Raw genomic sequence first — 27,450 nt, 5'->3', positions numbered from 1 at the left:
GGACTGGTGAATATTTCTCCAACAAGCGCTTGCAATACCCTCATGCCTGCCTCATATGTGGGTCCTTGACTTTGAAAGGTCTGGGAAGCCCTGAGGCTAAAACATCCTAGGCGCGGGCACGAGGTCAGTTCAGCAGCGCGCGCTCCCGGCACCGAGTGTGCAGATTTCCCAGCCTTTCAGTCAGTCCGGTCGCGGCTCCCGGAAAGACTCCCACACTGCCTCAGCGATGCCGCACCCGGTCAACGGTTTTCTCCGCAAAACGTCTACCTCAGATGATCAGCCGTAGCCCGAGTGTGAGTCCGAGCCGCGCATTTCTGCAGTGCGATGCTGACAACATGTTTCCTCGTCGAGGAGCCCTGCGCTGTGCAGCATAGAGGAGGCAGCAGAGTGGAGCAGCGGGTACAGTTACAGGTAGGCTGCTGTTTGAGCAGGGATCGTAACTGGCTGTGCAGACATAACCACACCGGGTTTAATGTGCTGTCAACCGCCGAAGGTGTGACCATCGCGCGTATTTTAGACCCCCCCCCCCCCCCACCAAGCTGATGTGATTCTTTACATTAGAGTTGACTAATGATCGTGTGTTTATGTGTGCGCGTGTGTTACGCACGCAGCTGACCGCTGATCTGTCAGGCCCAACAGGTCAGAGTACACAGGCTGTGAAGTTTTCCCAGTGGATCCCAGGAGTCGGTTTACGGGACTGCAATATGCGCATGATTGCATCACAGGGAATTAAAACTGACTTTGTCTGTCAAGAGGATTTCGTTGCTGGTGTGTGTCTGTGAATCACTGTTGTGCAGTGCGTGGACACAGTGTAACCAAGACCCGTGTTACTGCAACAGTGCAACACTTGCCCTGCAATAAGTGTTGTGACACCTGCACTTCCTGTATTCGAATTTCTGCCATGTGTTTATTTATTAGTTAGAAAGATCTTTAGTGTTTGAAAGCTAAGAATTGTATTGTAATTTGTGAGGCTGTGTTCATTATGTAAGATATGGCAAGTGTGGTGGAGGCTTGAGTATAAAATAGCTGTAGAGTAGAAACATTAGTCATATTCTATGGTAATGTGTATTTTGTGTAATGTGGTCCAGTCGACTGTACAGTACAGCCTTATAAATGCATTTCCACAGAGCTGAGTCAAAACCTCCCTGACAGCTGAACATGAGCTTTACAAAGTTTGTAGCTGTTGCAGGGATTGCTGTATTAGATTGCACTAGATTGTAAAGGGAGCTGGGATCTTGTCCTCTGGCATTCCTGCATTTTTTCTTTTTTTGTCTTACACAGTAAAATGGTAAAATGTCTTTTTTTTAGACAAAGTAAACACTCGTGCTTATACTGGAAAGACCTTCATCTTATTGTAAGGGTTAGACTGTCATCCAGAGTGACAGATCAGCTTGTTGATTAAATATTTGGCTCTGTTGCATACAACTTAATCGCCCTGCTGGTCACCCCGCTCTCTGCCTGGCACCGGGGATCACTGTAACTCTGGAGGTTGCGGGGCAAAGGCCAAGCTAAATTTAATCTCACTGTGGTTTGATTTCAAGGAGATTATAAGATCAAATGACCGCTCGCCACCACCATCTCCTCCTCCTCCCTCTATGAAGTGATTTGAGCCCAAGCTTCAGTAACTACAGTTGATTTTTTATTATTTTTTTTAAACGGCATTATCAGAGAGCAGTGCCTCACCTGCTGTCTCAGTCCTGCCGTGCAGAGAAGCAACAAATAGACTTTCTGGTGATGTGTCGGAGCTTCTGGCCAAAGGTTCCTCTGAGGCATCATTTGCCTCCTTGTGCTTACCTCATCCTCAGTCTGGAGGAGCATCAAGTCACGATGGACGGGAGAGCGGTTACCATGGTAACCACAGGGCTTTCTCCTCTGCGTCTCTTGCCTGTGTTGACTGCAATCCAGAGCTCAGAATGAGAGCATGAAACCAAGTTTCCTCCATCGGCCAGCCACTTGCCTTTTGGGGGGTTCTGCAGAAAAAATAAAAGAATTTTATTAAAAGTGCAGTTTAAGCTGATACAGTCGGTATTTAATAAACTTCACAGATACCATGGCCATGTGTATGTGAAAGGGTCACATACCCAGAGACAGTTATCACTATAGACCGTATATAAGAAATGGGCATCGTATTTGGGTCTGAAAAGTAGAACCAGTGCTCAAGGGCCTTAAACCTGCTTTCTTTATAATAGCAACTATTGGCAACTATGATATAGTCATCTTGTTTTTCCATTCATGACCTCAGTAAACACTTTGCGAATATATTTATTGTCCCAGTCACCAGTTCCAAGTCTTATTGAATCCAACACGAAGTTCATTTTGGTAATCATAGTTCCATGTAAAGTAAATAGTTTATAAAGCAGAGTATCTGATTGGCTGTCATGTGATTTAAAGTCACAAGTTTATGAGTGTGCCGTGCCCTCTCTCCTTATTCGGATTCACCCCTCACATGTGAAATGTAGTTTTAAAGGACCCTGATGTTGACGGGCAAAATGCTCCACTCACAGATGAGTGGGTGGTGTCATGGTGACTCCTCCTCCCCATCTATGATTATCATCACACTTTGTTGTGTACCTCAGCTTCTCGGATAATTTCAGCTTTTTTCTAGCTCATTTTGGGTTTTTGACCTGCCATCTTTACTATTTTGGCTCATTCTAACCACAACAGGCCTGCAAACCTGCTTCACACAGCCCAGCTAACACTGAAATACAGACACCCAAATGTGGTGAAAACAGCAGGACAGAGTGTAGCAGATTTACACTTATCATGTAGCCAGAAGTATTTATTTAGGCAACTTCCAACAATGTGTGTTTTATCATCTGGCCAGTAAGGGATCAAATTTAAAAAGTAAAAATCAAACATTCTGCAAGCTAGCAGTGATAATTACAATGCAGCCTTATTGTTACTCTTTTTGCTCTTTCATTAGACTTCTGCTAATTCCATAATGAAGGTGTGATTACGTCATATTACACTGTTTACTGTAGGTCCACAGAATGGGAGCGATTTTTGCATTAATATGTGTCAGTTAAATTCAATTTTTACAGAGAAAGGTAAAAAGACATTTTCATATTCCCTCTCCTTCTTCTTAGCTTCCTTCCTTCCTTGGCTTGCCTTCCTGCCTCCTCTCATATGTGATAAAGTATCTGTGACTCACTTAGACACATCTGCTGTGTGTTTGTAGCTACAAATATACAGGCAGTCATTCTTCTTGTCAGCACACATGCTGATAGCAGTTTCATAAAAAGTGTGCACGACTGTGTAGGCTGCCCTGTTTTTCCTTAAAATGCCATCTAGGCCATCAGGTGACATCCTTTTACACTCTCTGTTGCAGTCTCCTGACATCAGAGCAGCACTACTTTTTTTCTTTTTTTTAAGTGACAGGTAGAGGGTTTCTTTATTTGTACATCTGGATTAGGTTTGCTTAACACATTGAAAATGACTGATGGAGATGTGGTGGAAAGATGATTTCTGCTTGACGTACAGCAGCTCTGCAGTTTTAGTTACATGGGTTTGATGCCTGGTTTGGCGGGATGGTGTTTTTCTCACCTGTACGGCTGCATCAATATGTGCTACCTGTTTCATTGCCAAGATCAACTAGAGTAATGACTTTTTTTTACAGATGTGACAGCTTTATCTTTTTATAGCTCAAGCTATTTGGGGCAATTCCAAAATAGTCCTCCTGTTTTTTCCTCCATGTGTTGTGATTTTCATGATGCTGAGAGGTGTTTGGTATAGCCCTCAATCATATGTTGCTGTCGGCTATCTTCAGCTCATCCCCCACAAGTTGTCAGGCTTCTGTTTCTGTCAGGCAGCTTTAAAGCACACAGCTAGCCTGCCTCCTCTGCAGTGTACAGTACAGCATGTTCCTATGCTTGATTCACTGTCTTATGCGGTGCCATCAGCAAGGTCAGGTATTGTACCATGTAGCACACTTTTTTTTTTAAATCATGGAATGCACGATAAAGGAAATATTGTAAACAATGAAGAGATAATGCTTGGATCTTTTTGTGTTAACCTAGATTTTTAAGCTGTAAATAGAGGCACTAATTTTATTACATGTGCCTCTAGAGCCACATTAATTGGCAGCATACTGTCTTCACTTCTATATGACTTTCCAAAAAACATTCCCTCCGGTGACCCTTATGAAGCAGTGCTTGATGCAACACTTCTAAACAATAACTTAGTTTGCTGCTTGCTTGTATAGTACGTTGGCTCTCGTTTGGCAAGGTTACAGTGTCTATTAGAGAGGAGATGCAGTATGAGATGTGGATGAATTGGAGTCTGATCTGGCCCATATTCCTGTCTGCCTGCTCACATTCTGCTGAGTCAGGAGGCTTTGTAGAAGGCCGTCAACAGCAACTCAGTGAGGCTCTGGGCCAGAGGGGCTGGTGGGAAACTGCTACTACAGCAGCAGTTAGTTGGGGCTGACGAATCTACTTGTTACTCCAAACATTTCTGTGCTGATTAGCAGAGCTGCTTAGGGATGGTAAAACTGCCTTAGAGTTAAATGGAGGGATTTTTAGTGCTGGAGATGAACCTCAGAGGTGTGAAAAGAGGCTTGTTTTTTCCACCCACACGCCCTTTTAACATGCACTGTTTCACAATGCACACCCACATTGGTTAGAAGCTAGTTATGGGAAGATTGTGGTGCCGAGTTTGCTTAATCAGGGCATTTCTTCTGTTTGTTTACAGTACATAAGGAGGTCAGTAGTGATACTGGATTCCATTAGACAGTAAGATAGATCAGGGCCATATTGGTATGAGCCTTTCCAAATATGATGATTCTTACGCATTCTTACACTTAAAACTTTTTAAATTTGAGTTTTGGAGTGTGAAGTTGGCATGTTCTCCTCATGTCTGTGTGGGTTCTCTCCTGGTACTCCAGCTTCCTCCCACAGTCCAAAGACATACAGTTGGTGGGATTAGGTTAACTGGTTATTCTAAGTTGCCTGTAGGATTGAATGTGAGCATGAATGGTCGTCTGTTTTCTTGTGTTGGTCCTCCGACAGCCTGGCGACCTGTCCAGGGTGTACCCCCCTTCTCGCCCTGTGGTAACTGGGATAGGCTACAGACCGTGACTTGGAGCCAAGCCGAGCACATAAGAAATAACCCCAGACCAAAATTGCACCTGGACAGCACCAGTATGAACCTTATTTAGTTGTCTGTGACTTGCAACAGAGTGAAGGTCAGTACAGGGTATACTCTATGACCTCCCAATGTGAGGTGGTGCTTTGATAGGGATAAGAAAGAAAGAAGAAAGTGTTCTTTATTGATCCCCGTGGGGAAATTCCTCTCTGCATTTAACCCATTCACTCAGTGAAGCAGTGGGCAGCCATTGGGCGCCCGGGGAGCAGTGTGTAGGGATGGTACCTTGCTCAGGGGTACCTCAGGGTGGCTGTTCAGAGGAATCGACCCCCCGACCTTCCGATCATGGGGCCACCGCTCTACCTACTGAGCTATCCCTGCCCCTAGATAACTAGAAGTAGATAATGGATGAAGTCCATATTAAGACGATAGCATTACACAGTTGCTGCAAATTTGTTGGCTGCACATCCATGATGTGAACGTCCCATTCCACCATAGATGCTCTATTTGATTGTGCAGTATACTCATTGTCATTTTAAAGGAATCAGCAATCAGAGGATCAGTACACTGTGGTCACAAATGGATGGACATGGTCAGCAACAATATTCATGTAAGCTGTAGCATTTCTAATCATGCCAGTTAACACTAAGGAGCCCCAAGTCTGTCAGGAAAAACCTCCCACACCTTTATGACACTAGCCTCAGTTTCCTGTTCTTAGGTGACTGGAGTCACACCTGGCGTGGTTTTCAGCAGCTGTAGCCCATCTGCTTCAAGGTTCAACATGTTGTCCATTCAGAGATGCTTTTGTACATAGCTTGGTTGTAATGATTGATTATTTCAGTTACTATTACCTTCCCATCAGTGTGAACTATTTTGGCCATTCTCCTCTGATGTACGAAGTCATTTTTAACCAGAGTACTGTGCTCACTGTACATTTTCTCAGTTATGGACCATCTCTGTAAACCTTACAGATGATTTTGTTGGAAAATCCCAGTGGATCAGCAGTTTCTGAAATACTCAGACCACCAACAACAATGCCATATTCAAAGTGATTTGAATCATCTCTATTAACAATTTGGATGCTCAGTTTAAACTTAAGCAGGTTGTTCTGAACATTTCTACGTGCCAAAATTTATTGAGTTGTTGCCATGTGATTAGCTGATAAGATATTTGCATTTACTAGCAGCTTAACAGTTGCACCAAACAAAATAGCCAGTGAGTGGATATCTATGAGCAAAGATAATGATGCTAAGTGAACTAATTTTATCCCGGGGCTCATACTGAAACTGCCATGACAGCCTTGACATTTTCTTGAAGGTGGATGTTTTCTCCAGCTAACTCCTGTCAGTGCAAAAATGATAAAAAAAAAAAAAAAAGGAAGAAAGAAAAGAAGCTGATATTCTCATGAAATCCTCTCATGAATGTGCCGTCTGACATTCTTTATATCCCTGAAGCAGCTCCTGGCACTGTAGCATGATGTCATCGCAGATTACAGTCTGGGCTATGTGAATTGTAGCCTTGAGAGTCGCGCACGCTGCAGCCTCAAGTGTGTTAACGTCTGGCGGCTTCATAGGATCGGACTCCTTCTCCCATGCTCTACTCTTACGCTCACCCACCCACTCTGGCTTTGTCTCCCTCCCTCTCCTCCCACTCACGTTTCTCTACAGCGGACAGTTGCAGAAAAGCAGCATCATGGAGGCTGGATGCGTGGTTGCCGCGGTGATTGAGAATGCTGCCTCAGGACCCGAGGGAGAACCAGGAAGTAGTGACGTCCTTGAGAGGTGAGTTGCTCTGTTTTTTTTCTCACATCATGTCAGCTGATGTGAATCATGTAAAAACATAAAAATGTGTGGAGACAGACGTGTGCGTGCGTAGCTCTAACTATCATGTGCTTGTGTGCTCATTTACATGCGTTTTTGCATTTGAGATGCTGCATGAAGGAAAGTAAGAGCAGGACAGCGTTAAGGCTAAAACATGACCCTGTCCCCAGAGAGAGAGACAGACAGACTGTCTCTGTTTCAAGCTTCATCATGTCCAGACTTTACCATATCTCTTCTTCTCTTATGCAATTCACTGTATCCCTGTGGATCACATAAATTACACTGTGTGTCTGTGTTCCTGGCCAGGAGTCCTGATCTCATCATGCTGAATTACGCTGACAAAACCGTGCTCTGTCTCTCTCCTGGCTTTGTTGCTCATAAAAGTTGAGCTGAATGGAACCTCACCCTGCCCTCTTCAATACACTGAGTCACATTTCAAGTGACGGTTTTGTGAAGCAGTCCCTTGTGGGTGAATTGTCTTTATGGCTCACTGAATAGTCAACCTTGGCTTTCCTAAGGGCATCCAACAGACCCCAAATGTGCTACAGTTTGTTTTGTTTTGCTTTCAGATTAATCTGGATCACGGACATTTGTGCAACATATGTTTCCACCTTGACCTGATTGGATTAAACTAGTATTTTCACATATTTCCCAGTTATCATATGTGATGCAATTTAAACCTTGCAGTGCTTGTACAACATGTTTTCTGGGCCATGCTGTTGCAATGTCAGGATTTGAGACCAAGCCACACTTTATGAATTCCTCCTCACTTGCTCCCTCTGGTGTATTTTTTAAAAAAAAGTGACAAGCCTTATTTTAAAGTCTCCGTGGCACAGCAGTTGATACTGTGACATGTTATCTCTCTTTTATTTAAATTCCTGGCCTGTGTCTTCCTGTAGTGACGTGTTACCGTCTACCGAGCTGGACAAAGACGATGCCTTACCTCAAGCCACTAACAGTAATCCTCTAGAGGAGAAACAACCACAGGAGACATCCACTATCATGGTACACGCCTACACACACACACACACACACACACACACACACACACACACACACACACACACACACACACACACACACACACACACACAAACACGCCTCTGACTCATCACTTATACAAGAAAACACATAAACACCAGCAGAGATGGATGTCTCCCTTCTTCCATGAGGCTGCACTGGTTCTGGAGGTTATTCACAGCATCTTGTCACCGAGGTCATATGGCGGACATGTGAAAGTCAGCTGTTATGTAAATTTGCATTTAAGGATATCTCACCAGAGACTGAGATGACATGCTTGATAGCAGCTGAGGTAAAGGTGTGATGACGGTGTCATGCCACAGACACATGATGTCATCTTTTCTCTCTGTTTGTCTTCTTTATCTATCTGAAGGGGGATTTTAAGATGTAAAATTGGTGAATTTTGTTTGTTAATTACCATCTGTCTGTTTCTATCTCTCTCTATCCATATTAATCTCTCTTAACTCTGATATCTGCACATGAATATGCAGAATCTGTTAGCAAGGGACTTGCTAGATTCTTGTTCCTGGAAGCGTTCTGGTTTCTGCTTAAAGCAGTATTAACCATTTACATCTGGTCAATGTTAGACTGCAAGCAGGGAAACAGTCCTGTGAAGAGCAAAGGTGGGTGGCTGTGGGGTAGTGTCATTACCGTGGGACAGCATGTATCTTGTGCCAATACTTCCTGTTTGATTAACCGAACATAGATGCATTTTAAAATGCAATTTAAAAAAAAAAACAAAAAAAAAACTACTGACTGTATGATTATTATTTCTTATTTGCTTTTTAAAAATGTATCTACATTCTTAAACAATAACGACTACAAAAAACAGGAAGTCCTGGCACCAGATACCCGTTGTCTCATGGTTACCTCCTGAGGGATTATTAGGCAAAGTGGTCACATGACGTGTGCATTTTTTTTTTAATGTATACTGTATTTTAAAAAAAAAAAAAAAATTCCAAGTTTGCATTTTGATATTCAAGCTATGTACACGTGGAGTGGGTGGAGACAAGTGTGACGGAAGGATAGTGACAAGAGTGTTAGGGGAAGTTTGCTCAGTGGTAGAGAAACCTGCTATAATACATGTTTGGAGACGGTGGCACTTACCAAAAGTCAGGAGGCCAAGGTGGAGGTTGCAGAGTTGGCAGGATTAGAAATGAGTACATCACAGGGACGGCTCAAAGTTAGAGAGGCAAGGCTGAAATAGTTTGGACATGTGCAGAGGAGAGATGGTGGATATATTAGACAAAGAAAGTGGATTATAGAGCTGCCAGACAGGAGGAAAAGAGGAAGACTGCAGAGAAGATTCATGGATGTAGTGAAGGAGGGCATGCAGAGGGTTGGTGTGACAGAAGAGGATGCTAGGGATGATCTGCTGTGTCGACCCCTAAAGGGAACAGCTTAAAGAAGAACAAGATTACAGCTTATACTGCATTCATGCGTTCACTATTGAAAACTTGATTTCTAACTGGAAAAATTCCAATGAACTCTGCCTCAAAGTGAGCAAGTTTGCTGCACCAGTTTTCTGAGTTGTTGACATCATGGTGGTATGAAATATGCTGAATAAAGTACATTTTTGGTTCAAAGTAATGAACTTGATAACATCTGACTTGATAACAAGTCAGATAAAGCAGTATTTGTTCATTATGTACTAGAATATATATCTGTCCATTCATGTGCATGGCTTTCTAGCTCTATGGAGCACAATAGCAACGTAGTACAGTAACAGAATCCATGGAAAGAAAAGGCCTAATGCTTACAGGAATTGCTAATATTAGTGTAAATGACATTTCAACAAAACATGAACACATATATGATAACACAGTTATAGGATAGCAAAGAATGCAATACACCACAGCATATAGTAATATAACATATTAGCCTTGCATACTATGCTGTAGCATAAAACTTATTGTACTGCTTAGAGTCACTCCTTTAGTGTGTAGCACTTCAGTTGTAGCACCTTCACTCTTTCATGTGATCGACATCATTACTGTGGTCACTGCAAATGGTTCTCCATCAGCTGTCCCGTGACTGACTGACATTTATCGAAGGGTGCTGTCTCCGTTTGGCAGGCAAGGAGCGATGACATCACAGAGCACCCGGCTGAGCCCATCCTGCGTTCCTGCGTCAGCACAGCCAGCATGAAGGTCAAGAACATGAAGAAGTAGGTGTTCCTGGAGACAGTGTTGCTGCTATTATAGGCAGTAAACCAGGCCTCTTATTCAGGCCACTGAAATGAGGACCTATAAAATGACGGGTGTGACACAGACAGATAAGTGAGTCTGTTATCATGTGCAGACCTAACCTCACCCTTCTTCTTCTTCTTCTTTTATGCCAATAAACTTTGCTCTTCTCTTTTTCAGTGTTTTAAATACTGATAAGTTGCTGCGTTTGCTATATTTTTTTGTTTTTGTTTTTGTTTTTCAGGCTGACTTTTCCCAGAGGTCACTTTCCCAGATTGGCAGAGTGTGCCCATTTCCACTATGAGACAGTTGATTTTGGCAATGTTCAGGTGAGACCTGAAAATACTTACACCGTGACTTCAGCAGCAGAGTTTCTATGTTTAGTAATTGTGTCTTTGGCTCGAGTTCAGTGGCCGTTTTAGTGAATTGCTCCAGAAAGGAATCATTCTTTAAACGCAGCGTGGCAGCTGAATCGATAACCTTGTTTGCCTTTCCTGGACAGTTACTGCTCTATCCTTCTTTCTCCTTAAATGTCACAATAGAGCAAATAGTCTATTCTATCCAGGAATTGTAGGATTTTGTATGAGACAAATTTAAAATCTCAGTCTGATAAATCACATGTTACGTGTGTGAGTGTGGCTGCAGTTATAGTTGATGCAGGGGAAGAGTTAACCTAAAAGCACAGACTAAACCTTAAATCCGGCTTCATAACACAGGCCTCTGAAGTCAGTGATTGGGATTCCTTTCCTTTAACCACGTAATAAATTATTTGGACATATAGATAATTTTCTAGGTTTAAGAAAGACTTTGTTCACTGCAGTGATAATAAGAAGCAGTGAAGCCTTAGTGGCTGCTCATCCATGTGTGGAAGTGATTGTTAGTCGCCTGGTTAACCTCGGTGTAGTGCAGGTTGCTTGCCAGCAGAGTGCGTCAGTCACCTCTGATACAGGCTGCTCCAACTACAGGCTGCCAGTGTCAGCTTTAGGCTGCCAGAGCAGTGTATGCATGTATGCACACATACTTTAAGGCTGAATCCCTACATCTAGTATTAGTCAGCTACAGTGTAACAGGCTGGACGGGACTTCGATTCTTGGATGCTCTGACTCTGTTGCGCATCCTCTTGTGGTTGCCATGATTGTGATGGATGCATCAGCAGCGTGGAGGGAAGTGGAAGCAGCACAGTTCCAGTGACCTTGGAAAGCACCACAAGGAGACAAAAGGCAGAGTCAAGCTGAAATAGAAATTTGGGTGTGTGGAGACATTGCTGTGGGGTGTATTGCACGCCACAATGCAACGTGATGAATCCTCGACTTAATCTGAGAGATTAGTCTTTGTCCCGTGATGCATTTCTCATGTCTCTTCATCCACATAGTGCAGCAGCCAGGCGCTGATCAAGTCTCATATATCATGATTGCAGAATAGCACAAGGACAGCAGACTGCCTCTGTCTGCAGCCTGCCTGATTGATCCCTCTCCAGATTAGCTGCAGTCTCGCCTTGAGAGCGCAGTGAAGGAGAATTGTTTTGAAATGACAAAGGGTCATCTTTGTGTCTTGTGCCTTTGTATGATGGATGAGCTTGTGTATCTGTGTGTGCCGGCTGAGCCCATTTTACTGGCAAACCCCCTTTTGTTGCCGGAGAAAGGAAAGAGGGTTAAGAGAGAGAGAGAGAGACAGAGGGAGAGCGAGAGGAGGAGGGTGATGGAGACCGAGCGCAGGAGAGGGAGGAGGGGGAAGAGATCGAAAAAGGGATGCAGGAAGGGGGGTAACGCACACACACACACATATATACACACATACACACACACACACAGTTGGGAGCATCCTCTTTTCATATATTCTGCTTTTAGAACAGAGCATGAGCGCGCGATGATCCAAAGCACTGGAAATGAGCTTTTTGGGTAAAACGGCAGGGGACGGCAAATAGGCGAGCTGCGTTTGAGCCGCTGCTCTGAGCTAAGATTTGGCTTGTTGGAGGAGCTTGCTGAGGTCCAGGACTGCGGCTGCACACAAAGAGAGAGCCACCTCCTCCAGCTGCGGGGAATATGTGAGATGCCTTAGTGGCAGGTAACATAACCATGCGTTGACTATATATTCATCTGAGCTTCTGATGGTTGATATTCGTGAGGAAATAATGTCACGCTTGTGCATTAGCATGCTCTAGTTTGAAGAGAGGAGCCTCTGAGGTGTGAGCGTCACGGAAGAAGTGATGCTCAAGCATGCCTTCGGTGAAAACTTTGAGATTTTTGCTGTTTTATTTTTATTCAAATCTTTTAAATTGAAACCTACTTTTTTGTCTGTGATTCAGTCCATAATCCTTCTCATCATAATCTCTTTGGCTCGTTGACCCGTCCGTACCTAATTTAGCTGTTTGGTCGGGACTAGTATTTCAGATTCTCACAGTGTACAAGAGCTCTTCCATCATGAATTATTTAGATACAAATTTCTCAGACTGCGTTCGTTGTCACTGTGGTTTGCTGTATTACTGCTGAGCAGTAACTGGGTCGCTGCGTGTTGTATAACAGTGTATCTGGATGAGTTGCTAACAGATATAAATAACCAGAACTTCCCTTGGCTTCGAGGCCTTTGAAGTCGCTGCTACAGTAATGTCTATCAACAAATTCCCAAACTACAGTGAAGCTTTGATCGTTTCAGTTTTGGGGCATATTAAAAATTAGTGAGGAGGAAGAGAAAAAGAAATATTCTTTAAATCTACACCACCTCCAAGTTCTGAAATCCTAACAGCTGATCTATTATACATTTCATACTGCAGGATTTATAGTGAAGTGCTGCTGGCAGATGATATATATCCTCCTTATCCGCCAAATAACTTAACCACGAAGGCTGTCAGTCACATTTAAAGATCATTTGTCGGAATTCCTTTTTTACAAAATCTTCACATCCTCCTATATTAATGCATTATTTGCCCACAGTGCCTTGGTGCTTGATTTTCATCACACTTTTTCACTCCACTGTTCAGCGTAAAAGTGGTTTTACTATTTCATGCAGAAATGGGTCCTTACATGAAGTTCTCCTTGTATACCAGGTCATATACAGAGAGGTTGTTGTATTAAACTGATCAATTATTTAGCACGACAGCCTTCTCAGCGTTAGCTTCTTTGTCTCTCTGTAGCTGGCCTTTGCAGAGGGGCAGAGTGAAGGACCAAAGGCTGGGCTGGACTCCAAGGAGCTGGTCTTTCTGGTCCAGATCACTTGCCAGGTAACATCACTTGCTACTTTTGTGAATGAGATTAGATCGCACGATGTCGTATATTTCTTTCCATTTCCATTTATCATTTGTTTGTCCTCTCAGGGTCGAAACTGGCTGGTGAAGAGGTCTTATGAAGACTTCCGGGTGCTGGACAAGCATCTGCACTTGTGTATATACGACCGTCGTTACTCCCAGCTCACTGAGCTGCCGCGATACGACACGCTGAAGGACACCGATGAGGTATCTATGTCCATAACGTATAAGATCACAGATTTGCCTGAAGTTATCTGTTTAATGTTACAGACAGTTTGTGTTTTACAAATCTTGATCATGTGCTTCCTTCCAGTCAGTAGCCACAATGTTGGCAACCTACCTGTCCCGCTTCTCTAACATCGCTGACAATAAGATCAACTGTGGTCCGGTATTAACATGGATGGAGGTATCTGACTATCTTTTTGGTGATTTTTGTTCTGACATTTTGCTTTTGTTGCAGAAAAACGTAAGTTTTTTATTTTAATCAAGAATTAGCACAATAGCACAACAGAATTTAGAGTGTCCTGGGCAAGACTGGTAGCATTAACCCTCCACATTTCTGATGGTGAGAGAAACCAGAGCTCCAAGATCATATCAACACAAGCATGAAAGAACTTGCGGTTGTCAGTGTATTTTGTGAAGTAGTGCGTCTCCTGTAGCTCATTCGCCTATAAAGATTACATTTGATGCCCTCCCCTGTAGCCTTAATGACGATTTTGGACATTGAGGGGTTATAAACATGCTTTAATAGTTTAATAGCTTATGCTACATGCTGTTCATTGTTCAGGCCCTGCTTTAACAGGGAACGACTGATATTAAGTCAAGTTGGAGGTAAAAAGAAAATATTTTTTCCCCTCTCTTCTGCTTCCTGTCTCTGTCACTTTTACTGCAGCGACAGAGCTCCCGTTCCCTGCTTCCTGTGCTTAAGAAAAACTGGGCTAACACGTCTCTGTTGTAACACTTTTTATTTTTAGATCGACAACAAGGGGAACCATCTGCTGGTGTCTGAAGAAGCTTCAATCAATGTCCCCGCCATCGCCGCTGCCCACGTCACCAAGCGGTACACAGCCCAGGCCACAGACGAGCTAACCTTTGAGGTACCAGCTATTATAAAACATCTATGAGAAACACACTCCCATTTGTTTAACTTGTTTTTTCTTCTTTAGCTAGATTTTATTTGACCGAGTGTTTAGCATATGCAGATTTCTGATTCCATCATGATTCCTTTTTAATGGACTCACCTGTGATCAGACTCATCATCACACGCTTTGTGATCCAGGTGGGGGACATTGTTTCAGTCATCGACATGCCGCCTAAAGAAGACACAGGCTGGTGGCGAGGGAAACATGGATTTCAGGTATAATAAATGCACAAATGTCCTCTTTCTACTGTATAATAATACAGGTAAAAACAGGTAATACCTTGAATTTAATTAAAGAGAACCAGAGGTGTCCCACTTTGCATCCCTGTTCTGTTTTACCTTTTAATATTTTTGAGTCATTCTATCATCATGGGTCTTCTGCTCGACTTTCTCTGGTTTCAAAAACATTTTGTGTCTGATCCAAAAAGATCTGAATAGTTTCTAAATGGTACTCTAGTTATAACTAAGCAAATAATGTTTTTAAAATATGTTTTGTGTATTTTAATTTTCGAGTCCTACTGCCCCGGAGCAGTCTGATAATCCAGATTAAGTTTAAAATATAGTCAGAGAGACATTAAAAATGCAACAATGTAGCATTTTCATATATATTCTGGCAGTTAGCGTGTGTCCTTGCTTGCCTGCAGCAGTTGTGGCTTTAGACTTACTGTTGGAATGGGGAGTTAAGGTCTTGGAGATACCGATCTCGGCATGAGGAAACGGCAATTTGGCCTCGCGACACTTATGACAGGAAAGTTAATTATTAATCCCTTTCTTATAACTGTTAATTATTTTGCTGTGTTTGATGTATAAAAACATTTCAGGCATTTTATTGTGGATACTTTATGAGATATTCATATTCAAATATAGTTTCAGATTTCAAAGTGTGAACGAAAAACACGCTGGGAGTGGCTCAACAAACCAGAAATACAATGTATACAAAGTAATTAGCATATGAAGCCTAAATTTCACAGCAATCGTTATATCCTCAGACTTTGGACGCACAACATTTTTATGCAAATTGGAGATGGGAGAGCAGAAAATGTTTTTAAAAATTTGATGCTTTGAAATAAATGAACCATTTACAATATCCATACAAAGTCTGTGGATATATTTAATAATAGGTTTGGCCTGCAACTCCAGGATGCCTTACCAAAGTAATCAAATGTGTTGTTGTCCCTGCTAGAGTAGAAGTAGTTGCTGCCAACAGGAGCACGTTTTGCAATGAGGATCTAGACGCAACGAGACAGACTCACAGGTTTTGTGTCTGTTTGTCACAAACAATGCCAGCCACACTATTGCAGCTGATAGCTGAGGATTTAGCGTCTGAGGCAGCGTCTCATGCTTCCTGACCTATTTCTGCACCCTCGCCGTATAACAGTCTGCTCCAGCATAAAACACCCCCTCTGGTCCTTTTAACATTCAAGCGTATCACAGTTTCTGTCTTTCCCCTTTAGTCCTCTCAGTCTCTCTTCTCTCTTCTTCCAGGTTGGTTTCTTCCCCTGTGACTGTGTTGAGCTGATAAATGACAAGATTCCCCCCAGTGTTCAAAGCTCAGTGCCAAAGCCAGGTACTTTTCAGTGTGTGTGTGTGTGTGTGTGTCGGTGCGTGATGATTTATTTAAGACTTGCTTCCAGGATATGAGTCAGATTGATTTCACTCGCCTGTTATATGTATGTTGGTTGTGTGTTTCATCTTAATCAGTGTGTAAGAAGCATGGAAAGCTGGTAACGTTCCTGAGGTCTTTTATGAAGTCTCGACCGCCGCCGCAGAAGCTCAGGCAGCGCGGCATCCTCCGAGAGCGTGTGTTTGGCTGTGACCTGGGGGAACATCTCCACAACTCAGGACATGAGGGTAAAATGGATTTTTATTTCTCATTTTACAGTGAATCATTTTTACCTGCTGGCTGTTCACATTTCAGTGTAAACTGCTGGAAGGTAAGAACTAATCCCAAAGCAGGGATTACCTCGTGAATCTATGGCTCTATAGATTTTTGTAGATTTGCCAAAACTGCTTTGTGTATTTTGGGTTTTTAGGCCTTCGGGTCAATAGGTAGACAATACTCATGTGACTTTCATCATGTGTATTATTTTAATTTCATACATTTCTTGCTAAATATTGTAGTAAAATCTGTTCTTCACGCTGGATAATGTAATTTCACCTGTGTTGTGACTCCTTACAATGAAGCGATGCCTACTTGTAACCTTTCCTCGTGGGAACACTTCAGCCAGTGAGTAATGATTCATAGAAAACAGCTGAAATAGGAAAAAATCCAGTTGTATTACAGTGTTTTTCCCTGTTGAAGGTGGGTGATGTATGTTTAAATGCTACGTAAACACTTCACTCAAGAGTCTTAACAGCCTCAGGACTGTGTGTTTTGGATTCGCTCAAGATAAACCACAGTACCTTGTATTTACAGTGATGAATGAGCCTGTTATCCACTGCAACACATTGACTCAGTGAAATGTTTTTAATTGTTGCATAGCACAACGAGCCATGCTGTGGTACAGAGAAATACGATCCAGGTTTTCGGGCTTTGGCTGCACATGCAGTACTTCGTGGTATGATTGATTTTTGTCAGGGCGTCCCATTCAAAAATTGCTTTTGAAAGAACCGATCGAGGCATCAAAAATGTGTGCAAAATGTAACACAAGCAACGTGATATAGAAAACCTTCAACTTATAAAACACCTGAAGAAAGGATATTTTTAATGACGACTTTCAATTTGACACTAGCTATAAGCGTGTTTGAGTCTTTACTGCAAAGTAATCCATGTCTAAGGTGCGAAAATAGCAGATTATCACAAAAACACACTAAAAAAGCAGCTATTTAAATGTGACTATTGGAGTTGAAACAGAGAATGATGCGGAGATAAGCTGGACGTTTACCACTGTTACCTGCCCGTGGTCAGTGATGGCCAACCCAGTAAACAGACTGCAGTGGTTAGTAAAAGTCTTGGCTTGTAATAACATGTAGAGATGCACAGTATACCGAATCAAGACAAAACGGATGTTTTATTGTTACATCCGCCATTTTCTGTCACTTATCTGAGTCATTGGTCACAGGGCCAGCTGTCTAAGCAAATATGTTCAGGCCTCCCTCTCCCCAACCACCTCCCTAACTCATCCAATGGACCCTCTGGGGGAAGCTCATTTCTACCAGCAGGCTGTATGGAGTGCAGCTGTGCTGTAGCTGAAGCAAAAAAGGAGTTTATTGAGACCATGGTGCAAAACTTTTAGTAGACTTTGGGGCAATTGTGGCAAACCATCAGGTTTTCCAGGAGGGGAGAGCAGGGCTCTACTCACATTGTCTACAGTAAGTGTAGTGCACTGGAATAGTTAGATCCCAGTAGCACGGCTTCCACAGAAGAATCAGAGACTGGGGACCAGGGGGAAGACTTGCCCATCACTGATGGCCAGGCTCCTGGGGTGGATGAGATTCTTCTCGAATTTCTTAAGTAACCGGATGTTTCAGGGCTGTGTTAGTGGGCATGCTTTTGCAGCAAAGCACTGAACTTGAGGACAATGTCTCTGGACTGGCAGACTGTGGTAGTGGTTTCTCTTTTTAAGAAGGTGGACCGGAGAATGTGTTCCAGCTTCATGGGGATCACACTCTTCAGCCTCCTCTGTAAGATCTACGGCAGGCTGCTTGAGAGGAGAGTCCATTTGTTAATCAGAGGAACAATGAGTTTTGGGGTTTTTTATTCTTATGTGGTAATGCATAGACAACTTCAGATATCCTAAAGGAATGAAGCATGTCGCTGACCATCTTTTGTCTATTGCAGTGCCCCAGGTTGTTAAGAGTTGTGCAGACTTCATAGAGAAACATGGAGTGGTGGATGGGATCTATAGGCTCTCAGGGATCTCTTCCAACATTCAGAAACTGAGGTTTGTGCCTGTTTCGCACATGCTGCAAAATCGATATATAACCCTAAACAATTCCTGAGGATTCCCAGGAAGGACCAAATTCCAAAACTGGCATCTACCTTCTAAAATATTCCCTCTAGTCTGAGTTCCCTCTGGGGTTTCAGTGTCTTTTTTTTTCTTCTTTTTGCTTATTTTCTTTTTTCTTTCAAAAGCTTTTTTGGTGACTGAATTATGATAAGTAATTGGAAATATACTGAGATTCATTAAATATTATTTTCTTTTTGAGCTGCTTCTCTTGGAATCCATCAAACACAATTTGTTTCAAGCTGTGCAGCTCTGAACGGCTGTAATGGTCTTCTCATCTAGTTTATGCTTGCCAGGAGGAATTTGTGAAACAATCCCCCATCAGTACATAAATTAGGCACAGAACCTGATGGTGTTTGACAGCCAATCAAAACGTCTTTTCTCACTTAAAACTGACTGACACCACATGAAATAGTCTTTCAACATTTATGAAAACACAGGAGATAAAAAAGCAGTCGACGATTTTCTGATAATAATCAGCAAGTTTATTAATAGATTTCCTGCATTAGATGCAAGAATGAAGTTTTTTTTTTTAAACAAAGACACTGAAATAGTAATAATAATTATCATGTGGTAAATTAATGATTTCTGCCTCAAAAGGAGCTTATAGTCCTGTTTTTGTTGTTTGTTTTTCTCATATATTGACAGATGGGCAGTAGGATGACTCCCACACTGTTCTGCTTTCTCTTTATTTTGGTCTCCATGTAGGCATGAGTTTGACTCTGAACAGGTCCCAGACCTGAGCAGAGACGTCTACACACAGGATATTCACTCAGTGGGCTCTCTCTGCAAACTGTACTTCAGGGAGCTGCCCAACCCTCTTCTCACCTACCAGCTCTACGACAGATTCTCGGTAAGGACCACAGCACGGGTTTACACTGGGAATAGATATCAGAAAGGAAGCTGGTATTGCAACAGTGTCAAGTATTACAAGTAGGGCAAAAAAGCTGCGAGGAACCTATTTCTAGTTATTCAGTGTTGACAAAAGAACAGAGGAAATCATTTCAAAATTTCTGCTCATTTTGAAGTGCTGCTCAAAATGGGGTCAGTGCATCACGCTGAGCTTTCTAGGAACAGCGGGGGTTGTGCATGTTAAAACCCGAATAGCAGATTAAGCGAGACAAAACAGTGGCTGCTTTGAATATTTAAAAGAAGAGGGGGAAAACGAGAGCGGGGATGTTGAGGAAACTCCCTCGGCTGTGATTAACGGTCTCGAAGTCATGCGCGCTTTATCCTCTGTCTTTTTACAGGAGGCTGTGTCTGCAGCCACAGATGAGGAGAGGCTGGTCAAAATCCACAATGTCATCCAGCAGCTGCCTCCTCCACATTACAGGTCAGCTTTCAAGCTCGCTGCTGCTGCACCCTGGTGGTCTGAAGTAGAAATGGGATTTTGTAAACAGCATGTCGGACCCTGCTGAGAGCCTGATTTGGTTTGTGGAAGCCGTGAGATCCCGTTTTCCTACACAAGCCGATATCTCAGTTACAAAAATGTCTCACATATTCACCAAACACAGCAATTGAAAGTTATTTTATTTAGCTTGAGATTTGAAAAACTGATCCTACCAGTTTCAAATCTTTTTATTGGTAATAGGAAGGATAACTGTGTTGGGTTTGAGCAGATACAATAAGCTAAAGTTGTCAATTTTAAAGTCTAAAAAGAAAAAAGCTTAGATTAAAAATTTACTTTTTTTCTGCAGGACACTGGAGTTCCTCATGAGGCACCTCTCCCAACTCGCCACCTTCAGCTCCATCACTAACATGCACACAAAAAACTTAGCTATCGTCTGGGCACCTAACCTCCTCAGGTGACTATCATAGCGTCACAGCATTAGCTTTGCTGTTTCATTCTAGCCTTTCTGTGACGGTGAACTGGGGCATGTCTCAGTGGTACAGAGCTGTGAAATGGGTTGCGCTGTGCTTTGCTGTGTTTCAGGTCCAGACAGATCGAGTCGGCCTGCTTTAGCGGCACGGCCGCGTTCATGGAGGTGCGTATCCAGTCGGTGGTGGTGGAATTCATCCTCAATAATACTGAGGCTCTCTTCAGCCCCAAACTTAATTCGATCATAAGGGAAAGGACTGGTAAGTGTTTTTTTTTTTAAACTGTTTCCCAGTCAAGGATTATAAAAGTTCTTGTATACATTATATACCCTGTATGCATCTCTAACACACTGAACATTTCAACTTTAGGTAACAACACCTTATCCAGACCAAAGTCCCTGATGGTCTGCTCCCCATCCACTAAGTTACTGTCTATAGAGGAAGCTCAGGCTCGCACACAGGTACATCTGAGCTCCCCGGCCACCACCCCCTGCCTCACCCACAGTGACTACATCGAGGTCGGAGAGGGACCAGGAGCTCTCCTCGGCAAGTTCCACACAGTCATCGAGCTTCCGATAGAGAGGTTGGTATATGGCCGCCTTCTGTGATATATGTGAAGGAATCCTTCTGCTTCTCGAACCGCGACTCACGTGTTGTCACACCCGATCTGATCTGTTTATTGATAACAGTTAATGGATGAGCAGCATATTTGGCACTTAATTAAAAGTCATTTACAAAGCAAAGCTGCAAACTTTATAACTAAATTATTCTTTAATTAGATGCCATGAGATGAATAATCGGCCAAAACAAGTATCTGAAAATGTCAAGTTCACTTTTGGGAATTTTGCATTTTCTCTCTTTTTTAATTTTTTTATTTTTTTTAGTCCAATCAGATGACTGATGAGCCATGATGAGGCATCCGTCATCTGTCAGTCCGTTTACAGTATTGGTCACAGTTTAATCGCACTTAACGATGATGACGTAATGGGTCTTCACTCAAGTTTTACAACAATTTGGCTGAATACAAATTGTAACACATAAAAAAAGAAATGTGTGGATAAGGTCACTTACAAGGTTTTTCCATTTTCACAGTGTGACCTTCATGCACACCACTTACAAATTCTTGCTCCTGATGGGCTGAAGAATCAGTTCAAACAATTTAGTCATTCAAGTCATTAACATGAGATCCTCCATGATAATAAACATGCTTGAACAACATGAAAAAAGCTGAAAAAACAAATGACAGGAGAGTTCGAACTTTCACTTTGCCACGTGTATCCTGTTAGATGGTGATGAACATGCTCCTATTGGTCATAATCGCTGAGTCAGTGCTCGTATTACTGGTCGGGGGTTTCCTATCATCATTGTGCTAATCCGGTCCACTCTATGACATGATGATCATGCTGTTTATGGCTGTGGCAGGATCCTCTTTGAGTTTTGAATGGATTTGAATTCTAATACGTTTGTGTACTACAGCCAATGATAAGAAAACCTTTCACTCTCTTCTCATACTTCACAATATCATGCAATTTGTGATTGATCGTGAGTCATCGCTAACACTCTGGTTGTAGACTAGATAATTAATCACATCATATAATGAAAAAATAGTAACTACTAATGTCTTGTTTTTGTTCACAGCAGTTATTTCTTCTTCTTGTACTTTTAGAAACAAGCGCCAGTATTGAAAATGATGCGTTTCTGTGTTGCAGCAGCAAGCGGCCTCCTGCTAAGGCTAAGAAGTCTCCAGTGGGGAACTGGCTCTCTTTTTTCCACCTGGGAAAATCCCATTCTGTGTCCAAACGTAAACTGAAGCGACACCCCAGTGAGCCTAACGAGATAAAGAGCATTGCACTGCCAGGTCAGCTCACTGCTGCTGTTGCGCAGCCAGAAAACATGCAGCTTCTGTACCCCAAATCTTTATTGCTTCTTTTTTTGCATTTTAATTTATCGCTTTCTTGTACTGATTGATGTATTTATTAGAGATGCTGATTAATTTATTAGGAATATTAATTTGATCAAATGTTTGCAGGGGGAAGAGGAGATAGTGGCACTTTGCGCTCTACCAAAAGTGAAGAATCTCTCACCTCTTTGCAAAATTTACAAGGTAATTAATGTTTAATATTGTCTATTTTTTACACTTCAAACATGCTGCCAGTGGTTTATAATATTTTTGTACAACATACTACTAAATAATCAGTATAAATATAATATGAGTATAATTTATTCCATCCCAGGGGAGCCTCCAAGTTACCGTCCTCTCAGACCTCGTTCAACTAGCGAGGCCATGTCTGCCGTCAGTAAAGACGACCTCCACAACGGCGGCAGTAAACGCGACCGCAAAACAAAACCGCCACACGAGAGTCATGCTGGTGCTGACCGTGTCAGTACTGCAGCAGGCATTTCACCTCCGCACCAGGAGGATGACCTCGACCTTTCTCCACCGGCTGCAGGCATCTCTATTTTAGACTTTGACCCCATGTCTTTTCAGTGCAGCCCACCTTCAGCAACCCCTGGACCACAACACGGTAAAGATACAAACAAGTGGAGGAAGAATGTTGGTTGTTCCAGTGAATCAGAGCTCATCTCTTCTCCTAACAACAACAACCTGGCCTGCCTACAGTCTCCAGACATTAGTCCAGTGCTCAGTAAAGGTGTGAGGAAGGTTAGCTACAAGCAGCTCTCCCCTAAACTCAGGAAGAAATCATTTAAGACGCAAGCAGATGTTCAGTCTGCATCCATGTCTCTGCCACCTCAGAAGGTTTCTTCTACCCCAGCGGATAACAGTGACGCTCCACTGGCAGATGGAAAAGGGCCCAAAGCGTCCTATCAACACTGCAGCCCACTCAGCACAGCGAGCCAGGCATCAGCTGTGACAGACCTCACTCAGTCTGCACAGAACATGTCCGATCCAGGTTAGTGCCATTGCTCTTTCACATTGCATACTTGATTTATACTGTAAAGTTAGCGGTTATTTAAATAAGAATGCCTTTCTTAGTTTCTTATGAAAGCTTTTGTGTCTTGTCCCATCATGTCTTACCATAGCTTTGTTTGTCCTGTCATACTGTAGCGTTGTTTGTCTTATCCCTCCCCAGGAACAGATAGACTTATGAGTTCAGTTTCTGTTCTCCCTCCTCACCCTCCCTTGACGAGTGCCGCACGCAAGTTGGCTCTGGCTCTGGCTGAAACTGCCCAAAAGGCCAGCAGTGGCTCCCAAAGAAGAAGCAATGTCCCTGTGCATCCGCTTCACAGACCGGAAGCATCTCACGTCCAGGACAGACCACCACGGCCCTCAGTCCTTGATCTCAAAGCATATCCCCAGGAGTACAGCGGCTCTAATGTCTCCCCTGCTTCCCAGTGGCAAACATCGGTGCACAGCCCTGCGGAGACCCACTGCTACTCTCATCCTCTTCATTTCCTGCCTCCGCACCTCTGCTCAGAGTCGCTACAGGTCACCGACGGACAGGAAAGCATGTGCAATTTCACTCCTAATGTCAGTCCGCTCGGGTCAGGGAGCTTGGATGAAGGCAGCGCTGAGAGGAGGGACTGCAGAGAGAAAAAAGAGCTTAGCGATGTCACGCAAACAGAGCACACCTATCAGAGTGTTGGAGTGTCAACACCCACTCAGCCCGTCTACTCGCCTCAGAGCCCATCGGCTTCTCCTGGATACGTCAACCCGGACTCGATAAACGTTTTTAATTTCCGCTCCGTTCTGGCAGAGACCTCCATGCCCGCATCCATCGAGGAGGTGTTTCCGCGTCCATTACAGCCCTCCTTAACGCATCATTACAGCCCAGAAGAGGAGACGCCGCTCGGCATGCTTGAGGATGTCTACAGTAATCAACATTATCATCATCATCATCATCATCATCACCGACCAGTTCAGGCAGCACGAATGCCTGCACCTCACTGCCCTCGGCCTGATGCTCTGCCGGTTCACCTTTCTGGGCCAAAAGGCTTGTACAGGCAGTCCTCCGAAGGCCGCTACAGCAGTTTAGGTTTAAGGCACCCTTTGTCACCTCAGTACAGACGATACCATAGAGATGAGCACCTTATCAGTGGCTGCCACAGGCAACAAGGCCAGTGGCAGAGGTCAGACGATAGAGTAGTCGGGCACCCGGCCATCCGGAGGGCTCGCTCCTTCCATGCCCCTCAGATTAGTCATTACGAGTTGGCAGAGACAGAAGTCCTGCCCCCTGACACCATGTTTTATGTCGAGCAGACAGCAGGCCAGGAAGCACCTTATCAGAGGCTGAATCAGACTGGTCTTCACCCTGTGCGGCCGCAGTTTGAGAACACACACACTGACTACCACTACAGTCCCTATTCAAATGTGAACCCTGCAGATGGCTCTCGCTATTACGCAGAGCCCTGCCGGCAAAGCGGCATCCGACACAGTAAGTCTTACACCGTGCGTTCAACAAGAGAAAGCGGACAATCAGATTACTACAACTACTCTCCTCAGCGCGTCCCCCCTGTGAACAGAGAGCTTTTCATAGAAAGCAGGGACACTGTTGTTTATGAGGCGAGAGACGCAGAAGTTTTTGAAAGACTCTTATATCAACCAGTCATGCAGGAGAGTAAATCCAGACATAAAAACACATATCCAGCTGCGTCTCCTTGCGAGAGTCCCATCTCGCTTGCTGACACAAGAAGTAGAGACATCGCACACACGAGAAGCAAGTCAGACCCTGGAAATGCCTGCCTCCTTTCCGCTGACAAGATGGAAAGACAAAATGTTATGCTTACATCCCCGACTTCCCAGAGGTCCCAACCGGTAGACCCCGAGGTCACCAGGCGGCAGCGCGTTCACCGCTCAAGCGCGGACTCGGGGCCTTCCAGGCGGATTCACATCAAAGAGCGTTCCTCTCAGCAGCCACCGCTTCGCAAAGTCCCCTCGCTCCCGGAAAGAGGCTGTCCTAACTTTAAGACCGTCGAGCACAACGACAGAAGCCATACGCGAGGTCACGACCAGGATCGATTAATGATGACCAACGCTGTCAACAGCTACTCTGGTATGGTGAAACCCAGCATCCTCAGGAGACCCGGGAGGTCGCAGAGCACCAGAGAAAACCGTCACTACTACCATTACCACGCCAAATCCCAAATGGATCCCGAACATCTGGGATCCTTTTCCAACAGAAGGACTCAGAGCACTAAAGTCAGGCCCACACAATATGACCACATGGAGGGGTATTACGCAGCACCCAAGCCTAAACCCACAAGATCCGTTAAAGCCGTGGCAGGATATCTGCCTGGCCAGGGCTGCATGTCGCCCCGCGGGCACAGACTGTTGTCCCAGGCTCTGGGTCATGAGGCTTTTTATCACGCTGCTCCGAGATCAGAAGCCGGGGTCTACGAGTGATTCTGACCACTGTTTTGTTTTTTTTGTTTTTTTATCTGATTCCACATTGGGGCCAAAGGAGAACAGCACTTTATCCTCAGCCAGACCAACAGACTGTTGCTTTGAAAGTGTGTTTATTTTAACCTTCAGGAGCTGCTACAAAAAGTGTGAAGTGAGGCTGCTGCTGCTGGGGATCATACTGCCAGCGTTAGTGGTAGTTTCATATTTTCCCAGTGGCTTCCAGGGAAGCTAGAAGCCAACAAATGAATCGTATGCAGGCCTTGTATTAAATGAAAAGAGTGTAAACACTAAGACGCATGACGAGAAGAAAATGTGTTTAAAAAAGAAGAGATTTTATTTAATGTCTAAGCAACACAACAAGGGATGACAAGGTAAATTAACTGGTTTTATGAATATGATTTTAAAGTTTAGAATGTGTATAAAATAACAGTCATTTTAAACGTATATTTCTATAAATAACACATCTAACATGTGGCCAATGTACTGTACATTTGTTTTTTATTCTGGTCTGCTCAGACTTCAACAAGCACTTTTAAGGATAACTGTGTACGAAACACATTGTCTTAACGTGGTATACATGAAGCCTCTTGATATATAGCGTATCTATTTTTTTCTGTAAGAAGCAGCTTGCTCAGAATCTTTGTTTAAAATCCAAATTAGCACTTTTTGGGAGGGTCGGTAAAGCGGAAGATAACCTCATGCTTTCTAACTTTGCGCTTCTTTTTCTTTATCACACATTGTGTATTGCAAAATAACAATGAGTGCTATGATTTTTGATTTCGTATTTTCCTTTTCTTTCGTTAAGGTCAAACGCACCGCGGCAAAATATGCTCGAGATGTACATGCGAGTCAGCTCATGCGGTTCGGTGAAAGTGTATTTTGTGCGGCATCGTGCTTTGGTCGCGTAATGAAAGTTTCTTCGCTCTTCATGGGGAACTTTTAACAGTGTGGTGTTTTACATGTTTTATTCCTTTAAAGATGCTCTTTTAAATTCTTAATGTAGACGAGGATATTCTGTTAAGACATGTTAATTGAGTTATTTTAGTGAGAGTAAAGAAAAAAAAATAAAGATATATTATCAATGATTACAGTGCGTCAAACTCTTATTTCGTGGATATATTTAGAGGACATGACTTAAGATACTGTATATGCATCTTTTTGCTTTACTTTACCTTCAACCCTTACTCATTAGTGTTAATGTCTAAAAATGGATGCTTAGTAACCAGAGATATTACTTTCTTCGTGCTATTTATCAATACATGGCACCTACATTACCCACAATGCAACAATAGGCCGCAGTGCTGTCGAAGAACACACTTTAATGGCTTTCATCTAAACTAATTAATTTCTAGGGGTCTCTACAGTGTTGGAAAAACAATTCTGCTTGCTACGAGATATGCCTTTTTGTAAATTTTTACCACTAATTGTTACCTTAAAAAATGCTTTTGAGGTCTAAATTGGCCTACGGTTCATACTTGGCACTTATGTTTTTGTTTCTAAGAGACAGGCAAACACAAAAAAACCAGTCTAAAACAAAATGTGTAGATGTGCACCAGTGTAACAGGTGTTTCTCTACAATGCATCCATTAGAGGGTGAGGCTACAGAGGTCTGGTAAGCTCACGTCTTTCTAGCTAAACACTTCCTGACCTTTTTGTTTTTCTTGTTTTCATACTTTTAGTTTTTCACTGAAAGCAAAGTCTGGTTTTGGTGCCATTTACAAGATTTTGCTGAGTCACAAAAGGTTTACGACATATAAATGACTTGCAAATTGACATTTTATGTGTAAAGTCAGTTTCCCAGGAATTTGGGTTATAAGCTGTGACTCCGTTATG

General features: G+C 43.2%; 1 protein-coding gene across 3 annotated transcripts; it reads left to right on the top strand.

The window, feature by feature from the left end:
* On the top strand, positions 1-26,702 carry arhgap32a (Rho GTPase activating protein 32a). Of its 3 annotated transcripts, none has more exons than XM_026191902.2 (22): positions 1-411; positions 6,750-6,863; positions 7,802-7,907; positions 9,998-10,089; positions 10,353-10,437; positions 13,239-13,325; positions 13,419-13,556; positions 13,663-13,755; positions 14,324-14,446; positions 14,629-14,706; positions 15,976-16,057; positions 16,192-16,341; positions 18,272-18,374; positions 19,146-19,290; positions 19,688-19,770; positions 20,135-20,242; positions 20,371-20,516; positions 20,625-20,838; positions 21,968-22,113; positions 22,285-22,359; positions 22,490-23,167; positions 23,348-26,702. In XM_026191902.2, exons 2-22 carry the CDS (start codon positions 6,775-6,777, stop codon positions 25,615-25,617), a joined length of 5,091 nt encoding a protein of 1,696 aa, XP_026047687.2. In that variant the 5' UTR covers positions 1-411; positions 6,750-6,774; the 3' UTR covers positions 25,618-26,702. The 3 variants fall into 3 exon arrangements, with proteins under 3 accessions (XP_026047687.2, XP_026047686.2, XP_080144994.1); XM_026191901.2 differs by having other exon boundaries at positions 2-411; positions 21,965-22,113; XM_080288868.1 differs by lacking the exons at positions 1-411; positions 6,750-6,863; positions 7,802-7,907; positions 9,998-10,089; positions 10,353-10,437 and adding an exon at positions 11,833-12,172 and having other exon boundaries at positions 21,965-22,113.
* Positions 26,703-27,450: the final 748 nt, after the last annotated feature.

The sequence above is a fragment of the Astatotilapia calliptera genome, chromosome 14 (assembly GCF_964374335.1).
Source record: "Astatotilapia calliptera chromosome 14, fAstCal68.1, whole genome shotgun sequence".
Classification (NCBI taxonomy): Eukaryota; Metazoa; Chordata; class Actinopteri; order Cichliformes; family Cichlidae; genus Astatotilapia; species Astatotilapia calliptera.
Note: the sequence above shows the minus strand (reverse complement) of the source record. Positions and strands in the feature narration are given on the sequence as shown.